General features: G+C 46.6%; 1 protein-coding gene across 1 annotated transcript; it reads left to right on the top strand.

Moving 5' to 3' along the window:
- Positions 1–4,227: 4,227 nt before the first annotated feature.
- Utp3 (UTP3 small subunit processome component) lies at positions 4,228–6,500 on the top strand. The gene has a single exon (XM_004665358.2). It carries the CDS (start codon positions 5,039–5,041, stop codon positions 6,443–6,445), a length of 1,407 nt encoding a protein of 468 aa, XP_004665415.2. The 5' UTR covers positions 4,228–5,038; the 3' UTR covers positions 6,446–6,500.
- Positions 6,501–8,936: the final 2,436 nt, after the last annotated feature.

Below are 8,936 nucleotides of genomic sequence, written 5' to 3'. Positions count from 1 at the left end.
AAACACACACACACACACACACACACACACACACACACTTTATCATTCAGGTTAGCAAACCAAGTAGTCACAAGTTCTTAAATAAAAGCTTCCAAAAGGTAAGGTATAAACAAAGGTATATAGAAAGGTAAGGTAAAAATAAATTCTCAAAGTACTTATATATTTCAGCAGAAAATTTCGTATCTTACTTCCAAATCATTTCTAGGTTTTACTTGCTTAAAATAGACACAGACTTTATTTACAAAAAAGAATCTGTTACATGCTTGTTTCAGAATAATTGGTTTCTGACAGAAAACAGATTGAAACTAGATTTCATCTCTTCTTTTTTTCTTCTGTATACCTAAAAATAATCTTTCTTGCTTTTTGTAACAAAATGATTAATTTTAGGATATTAATATTTCTCAATAACCTGGAAGCTATTAACACCAAGAATAGATTTTTCTTATTATTATTTTCATATCAGATTATGATTTTAGGTATAATGCTTACCTCACTAAGAATTTTAAAGGAAAATACTTTTCCACAACTCTTATCATCCCAACCTAGTCTGTAATTCTAGAATAAGTGGCAAATATGCAGTGAACTATTATCTTCAATTCACAAAATTGTACATTAAAATTCCATGTTTTACATGTTAGTTATTTTGAAATTTTAAAACCTACATTTGCTAGGCATGATGGTGAACACTTGCTACCAATCCTTGCAATCAAAAGTCTGAGAAATAAAGGTCAGCCTAAGATAGATAATGAGATTATCTTTCTTAATATACTAAAAGTAAAGGAAGGGCAGGAGAAAGGTTAATCAAAATTGGAGATATTATGAATAAGTCCTATGGAAACCTACTTCTGTGCATAACAGTGCATCCAGAAGCCATAGATTGTTACTAGAAAAATTTCAGAGCCATGAATGGGATACCTTCCAATGATTCGCTGGCCAGGGAAGCCCCTGATGACAACAAAACACTATAGGCCATTGCTGAGACTCTTGGTTTCCCGCCAGAACTAGATGGCAAGATGCTATCACTACAGGCTCCACAAGCACAGGTTGTAGGTCACTGAGAACTCAAGCTGGAGTTGAGCTTAACACCTCCTCTGTGTGGACCAGCTGACGAACGCTGAAAAAAGCTACACTGCATGCATTCCTATGGGAGACAGAAGTCATAAACAGTGATAAACAACAGTGGACATTGCAAGCCTTAAGATTGGCCAGCCAGGTCCAATGAATTTCAGCCAGGCATGGTAGTGCACACTCTTAATCCCAGCACTCAGGAGGCAGAGGTAGGAGAATCACTGTGAGTTCAATGTCACCCTGAGACTATATAGTGAATTCTAGGGCAGCCTGGACTAGAATGAGACCCTACCTTGAAAAAAAAAAAAGTGAATTTCATTCATTATCAGAACATAATTTCCTAGCCACACACTGTTCATTAAACTGTATTTTTTATACTTTCTTTGTTTTACTTTTATTTATTTGAGAGGGAGAGAAAGAGACATAGAGAGAGAGAGAAAATTGGACTCACCAGGGCCTCCACCCACTGCAAACAAACTCCAGATGCATGTGCCCCCTTGTGCATCTGGTGGGAAACCGACCCTTGAACCAGAGTCCTTAAGTTTCACAGGCAATAGCTTAACCACTAAGCCATCTCTCCAGCCCTAAACTGTATTTTTAAAATTTATTTTTATTTGAGACAGACTGCAGAGAAGAGAGAGAAAATGGGTGCACCAAGGCCACCGCAAAGGCACTCCAGATGCATGAGCCACCTTGTGTATCTGACTTTTTAAAAATCATGTAAAGATGCTTCAGAAAGGAGTGGTGGCACACACTTTTAATCCCAGCCCTTGGGAGGGTGAGGTAGGAGGATTACTGTGAGTTCAAAGCCAGTCTGGACTACAGAATGAGTTCCATGTCAGCCTGAACTAGAGTGAGACCCTGCATCCAAAAAAAAAAAAAAAAAAGTTTCACTTTTGGGCACTTATAACAGTGTTTGTTTCAAAGGATGTCTATGAAAATATATATTATTTTTTCTTTTTGTATAAGAAAAACATTTTTGGTTCTGGGAAGATGGTTTAACAGTTACCGGTGTTTGCTTGCAAAGCCTGCTGACTGGAGTTCAATTCCTCAGCCATACATATAAAGCCAGACAGGCATTCATTCTTAGCAGCAAGAGACCCAGGTGCATACATGTATTCACAAGCACACACATGTGCACACACACATACACGTGCAGATGGTTTTTTAATATTTTACTTATTTCAGACAGAAAGAGACAGACAGAATGAGAATGGGTGCCCAGGGTCTCTAGTCCAGCCACTGCAAACCACCTCCAGACACATACACTACCTTGTGCACCTGGTTTACGTGGGTACAAAATTATTACTTTGTGATACGGTGAATCTTTTATACTAGTCAAATGGGCCAATGTTAATATGGACATTAGCTAGCTTGCAAAAAAAATTAACTTCCGGGCATGGTGGCACATGCCTTTAATCCCAGCACTCAGAAGGCAGAGGTAAGGAGGATCACCATGAGTTCAAGGCCACCCTGAGACTACATAGTGAATTCCAGGTCAGCCTGAGCTAGAGTGAGACCCTACCTCAAAAAAAACAAAAATAAAAAATATAATAAATAAATAGATAAATTAACTGTAATGCATGTACTATTTTTCTTAATCTAAAAAAAAAAGTGAAACATTGGTGTGGGAGCCCATGCACCTGGTTCCAAACCACATTCACTAGCATAGTCGTTCCAAGTCCTTACCTGCACCTGTACAAAATCTAGGTTATAATTAATGGTTGCTGAAATCCATTCAGCTTATCTTAGAGATGTCTGCAGCTTCATACATCACTCAGCACCTAAGTATTCCACTACTGTAATCTTTATACTTAAAACAAATACTGACTGAAAGTGTCCTGTGGTAAGTGCTGTATCAGATGAACGAAACCTAGGCATTTGAAGTGATCCACTAAATCCTACGTGGGAACTGAGGAACAAAGAGCTTAAGGGAATGAGACGTCAGAGAAGCATAGCTGTCTTAATTCCTTTCTTACTTCGTTTTGATGCTTCACTCATTTGTTGTTGCTTTATTATTTATTTTTATTTTTTTGATTTTTCGAGGTAGGGTCTCACTCCAGCTCAGGCTGACCTGGAATTCACTGTGTAGTGTCAGGGTAGCCTTGAATTTATGGTAATCCTTCTGCCTCTGCCTCCCTAGTGCTGGGATTAAAGGCGTGTGCCACCACACCCAGCTTTTATTTTATATATATATATATTTTTTAAAACATAGGTTATAGTCTCATATCCTCTGCCCCCAGATCCCCATTTCCTTGAGAGACCTCCTCAGCATGGTTCCTTGGGGGGTAGTTAGGGCCTCAGTAGGTCTGGGAAGGGGAAAATATTCCTCAGGATATTTCTTTACAGCTATGGTTCTTACAATCTTGCCCTTCCCTGGGCTTTGGAAGGTCTGTTAGCAGTTTTGTTTAGCTCTGTCGAGTTCTCTGTGGCCTCTGTATTTCTACATCAGTGTTTATTTTCTTTATGTTACTTCATTTTTAAAGTATTTTATTTTGAGCTGGGAAGTGCGGGTGGCATGTGCTTTAAACGCTGGGCTTGTAAATCCTCTGTAAGGGCGGAGACCGGCACGTAGAAAGGCAGGCGTAACCATGACGCCGCTCACTGTTCCGGGCTAAACGCAGGCTCACACGGATGTGCGTGCGGGCGCATCGCCGTCCCGCCCCAAGCACCGCTGCACTGGCTCCGCTCCCCGCGCACACCCTGCGAGCCCGCTAAGTCAGGACCGGAGGCGGTGGGCCGCGATCTCCGCAGCTGCCGTCCCCGCTGCGGGACGGACGCCTGGGCAGAATCCGCCTGTCGGAGGAAAGGCTTCATCCGGAGCCCAGGGCCCAGGGCAAGCTCCGGCACGGTGGGAGAAGCTGGCTCGCCTCCCTGTACCCACGGCGAGTGCACGCGCACACGCACACGCAGATACACACGCACACACACACAGACAGATACACACACACACACACACAGATACACACACACGCAGATACACACACACACACAGATACACACACACGCACGCACGCGCACACACAGATACACACGCGCGCGCGCGCGCGCGCACACGCACACACAGATACACACACAGGCACGCGCACACACACACAGATACACACGCACACACACGCACGCACGCGGACACACGCACACGCACACGCGGCGCCAAAGGCCACACTGGCCCTGGGCGCGCCTTCGGCGGGTCCGCAGACCCCTCCGGCCCCGGTGACCCCGCGCCACCGGCTGCGGGCACGAGCGGGAAGCTTCACCGTAAACTGAAAACCCAGGGCGCGGGGACGCGCGTTCAGCCAACCCACCGCACGTCAGAGGCCTCCCAACAAAGGAGCGAAAGTGTCGCTTCTCAAACATCCCCACAAAGGGAGAGAGGAAGAAAGAAAGGTGAGCTTCTGCCCTCGCAGCTCAGTCCCCGCGGAAAGTGAGAGCCGGCCGCCCGAGGGAGGACGCGCCGGGGCCGGGGCCCGGTGTCGCCGGGAAGATGCTGGAGGTGGTGCCCAGAAAGTCGGCGGGAGCCAGGCCCTGCGCTGAAAGGCGGCAAGAAACCCTTTCACCCTGATGACGCGCGGGAGGAGAGGACACTAACCGAGCGCTGGGAGGTTCCCGGGCACCGGTCCGCCCCACTGGCCAGCACGGAAGGCTCCGCGCGCCCTCTACCGGTCGTCGTGAACGCGCCGCCGCCGCTCGCCCGCTTCCGCCCAGTCCGCCGGAAAGGGCTCTGCGGAACGAAAGTTCACCCAACCAGCGTTGCTAGTCGGAACATTTCAATTCTCCGGAACCGACCGCAATCCAAGCGGCACAGCGAGACTGGGACGAAAGGCAGCGAGCGGAAGTGCAGGATCAGAGAGCATGCTGGGAGCCGGCCGGAAGCGGAAGTCTCCGGCTTGCGCTGCTTGAGCAGGCTGTTCGTGCAAGGCGCTGCTCGCTGGGGCTCGTGGCTGGAGAGCCCCCGGCCCGCGTGTGAGCCATGGGGAAGAGATCCCGGCAGCGCGGCGCGGCCCGGTGGGCGGCCGTGCGAGCGCAGACTGGCCGTGCCGCCACGGACGAGAACGGAGACGACGCGGAGTCTCCGCCCTCGCCGGGGAGCCCCAGCTACTACCAGGATCAGGTGGATGACTTCCATGAAGCGCGATCGCGGGCAGCCTTGGCCAGGGGCTGGCATGAGGCCGAGAGTGGGGAGGACGAGGACGGCGACGAGGAGGAGGAGGTGCTCGCCCTCGACGTTGACGATGAGGATGGAGGGAGCTCCGCGGGCGAGGAGGACGACGCTGATGATGACGGCGACGGTGGGAGCTCGGTGCAGAGCGAGGCCGACGCGGACGCGGACCCCAGCCTGGCGTGGGGTCAGAGGAAGAAGCTTTACTACGACACGGACTACGGGTCCGGATCCCGCGGCCGGCGAACCCAGCAGGAGATAGAGGAGGAGGAGAGGGAAGAGGAGGAGGAGGCGCAGCTCATTCAGCGGCGCCTGGCGCAGGCCCTGCAGGAGGAGGATTTCGGAGTCGCTTGGGTGGAGTCCTTTGCAAAACCGTTGCCTCGGGTGGAGGAGGCCGAGACACGAGTCGTGAAGGATCTGGCTAAAGTGTCGGTGAAGGAGAAGCTGAAGATGTTGCGGAAGGAATCACCAGAGCTCTTGGAGCTCATAGACGACCTGAAAGTCAAGCTGACAGAAGTGAAGGATGAGTTGGAACCGTTGTTACAGTTGGTGGAGAAGGGAATCATTCCTCCTGGGAAAGGAAGCCAGTACTTGTGGACCAAGTATAACCTGTACCTGAACTACTGCTCCAACGTCAGCTTTTATTTGATCTTAAAAGCTCGCAGAGTCCCTGCGCACGGACATCCTGTCATAGAGAGGCTAGTCACCTACCGGGATCTGATCAACAAGCTGTCAGTTGTGGATCAGAAGCTGTCCTCTGAAATCCGTCACTTACTCACACTTGAAGATGGGACTGTAAAGAAAGCACCGAACCTAAAAGTCAAACTTACCAAGGCCAAGCCCAAGTCTGGTTCGCAGACTGCTGCAGCTGATCTCTCTGATGGTTCGGACTTTGATGAGGCCGCACTAAAACATTATAAGGAACTGGAAGACAAGCAAAAGTTGAAGAGAAAGAAAGAAGAGAATAGTGAAGAACAGGCTTTTGAAGATCAGAATGCAAAGAGGGCCATTACCTATCAGATTGCCAAAAACAGGGGCCTTACACTTCGGAGGAAGAAGATTGACAGAAATCCTAGGGTGAAACACAGGGAGAAGTTCCGAAAAGCCAAAATTCGAAGGAGAGGCCAGGTTCGGGAGGTTCGCAGAGAAGAACAGCGCTACAGTGGCGAATTATCCGGCATTCGTGCTGGAGTTAAAAAGAGCATTAAGCTTAAATAAAGTTTTTGCTTATCTTAGTTTTTAGCAATTAGACAAATAAAATTATTTTCAACTACGTTATGTGCTAATGTTACCTTTTTTTAAGTTTAAAAATTCTTGTCACCATGAAAATTACAACAGGTTATTGCTTTGGAGTTTAGTTTGTTTTTATATGTGTGGGTGGGCATACAGGGTCTATTTGTTTTGTTTTTATTTTCATAATAGTGGGGATTGAATCTATGGCTCTGAAGTGTTGGTGGAATTTGAAACAGTTTTTTATATGAAAAAAAAATGCACCTTTGGCTGTGTCTTACTTGTAGCTTGTAAAAGGTTCTGACATTTCATTTTCCCAACTAATTTTATGCAAGATACCTATTAATGGTGGGTTTAATGTTAACATGGACTCTGCATCCTGTGGTAAGAACAGGAATGGAGAAAGGTGTGGCCAGCGCTACCCATTTTCCAGTAGTCCTACAAGTGTCAGGTAAGGAAACCTCCATTTCCCCCTTTCTGCTGGTGAGTCGTGGGGAATGTTGTTTTCTCGGATTTGTGGCGATTTCAAGTGCTAACAAAGTTACATTTCTCTTTAGAGTTAATGGAGACTATCAATAGTGAATTTAAACCCTCAGGATAGTTCGAGGGGAGAGAACAGGGGAAGTGTTGCAGTTGAAACATTAACTGCTAGAGATGCAGGCTTGCCAAGCGGCCGAGTGTATCACTGCACCAGTCCTTACAGTAACTGCTGCGCACACAGTTGAAGTGTCACAGGCGAAGATGCAGGAGTTCTGGGATATTAACTTTAAGAGAAACATGCTTGGTATTCAAGTCTGCACCAACTTAACATTTATTCTCTTAACCTCTGGCTTGTAGCCACTTCCTTAGTACTTGAGATCTCACCCACCTCTTACTTAGTAGCTAAGACTGCAGGCAGGTTACTTGATATGTATGTCCCTCCCCCTTACCCCCCCTTTCTCCTCCCACCTCGCTCTTTTCCTGGATAATAGTCACCTGTGAGGGCTGTTAGGATTAGTGAAGGGGAGCACTGAGAGAACATGTGAGATACAGAAAGTCTGGAATAGCTCCACAGAGAGTATGAAGTTAATGTGGGAAGAATGTAATGGCTCTAATACATCTTCCACATTTTGTTTGTAGCAGCCAGTGTCATGATCTTTCATACTCGGAACCCAGGGCAATAAAGCAGATACCAGCATCAGGCTGCCACGCAAAGCAGAGCCTATGTATGACTAACAGACCACCAGGAGAAAGGAGGCTTTTCCACACAGGGTCTCATGTTTCCCAGGATAACCTGGGACTCACTAGGTGACCTTGAGCATCTGATTCCTCTGCCTCTACCTCCCATCTGCTTGGATCACAGCCATATGCCTCCATGCCCAGTTTTATACAGTGCCAGGAATTAAACCCAAAGCCTTGTACAGCCCCAGAAAATATTTGAAGTAGTCAAAAACAGTCACTATTTTTTCCAATGACTATTTTATTATTATTATTTGAGAGCAACAGACAGAAAGAGAGAGAGAATGGGTACTCCAGGGCTTCCAGCCACTGCAAAGGAACTCCAGACGCGTGTGCCCCCTTGTGCATCTGGCTAATGTGGATCCTGGGGTATCGAACCGAGGTCCTTAGGCTTCACATGCAAGCACTTAACCACTAAGCCATCTCTCCAGCCCTCCAGTGACTATTTACCAATTGACTGGAGCTTTGAAATGAATTTCTGTACCTCACAGTTTTGTACCTGTTAGGAGTTAGCTTTTATGTAGAAATAACTTGTCTTGCCAGACCTCTAAGAGCCTCCCAATACCATCTGACTAGGGCTTTAGATAAGTTGATTTCTCTGTACCAGTTTTATACCTGTCAGAAATTAACTGTCAGGTAGAAATAGTGTTCCTAACCAGACCTCTGAAAACTACCCAGTACTTTGTATTTGGTAAACTGCAGTTAGTGTTTGTGATCTTAATGATAAAAGCATGGAAAACTTGAATGATTATATTCACAAGTCACAAAATAATTTGACATGTCTAATTTTCCATGCTTGTTCTATGAAAAGACTCAAAATTTATACTCACATACAAAATAACATTACCAAAGTTAGACAAAGGGGACATACAAGTCAGATCACAATGAACACTAAAAGATAAAAAGCCATAGCCGGGCATGGTAGTACATGTCTTTCATCCCAGCACTAGGGAGGCAGAGGTTGGAGGATCTCTGTGAGCTCAATTCAGCCTGATACTACATAGTGAATTCCAAGTCAGCCTGAGCTAGAGTGAGACCCTACTTCTAAAAACCAAAAGAAAAAAAGAGGGGCCTGGAGAGATGCCTTAGCAGTTGCACTTGCCTGCAAGCCCAGGGACCCTCGTTCAATTTCCAGTACTCAGGTAAAGCCAATGCACAAAGTGGCACATGTGTCTGGAGTGCAGTAGCTAGAGGCCCTGGAGTACCCATTCTCTTTCTCTCCCCTCTCTCAAAAATAAATTTTAAAAAATACTTTCTTTTT

Source organism: Jaculus jaculus, chromosome 11, assembly GCF_020740685.1.
Source record: "Jaculus jaculus isolate mJacJac1 chromosome 11, mJacJac1.mat.Y.cur, whole genome shotgun sequence".
Lineage (NCBI taxonomy): Eukaryota > Metazoa > Chordata > Mammalia > Rodentia > Dipodidae > Jaculus > Jaculus jaculus.
This window is presented reverse-complemented; position numbering and strand designations above follow the sequence as displayed.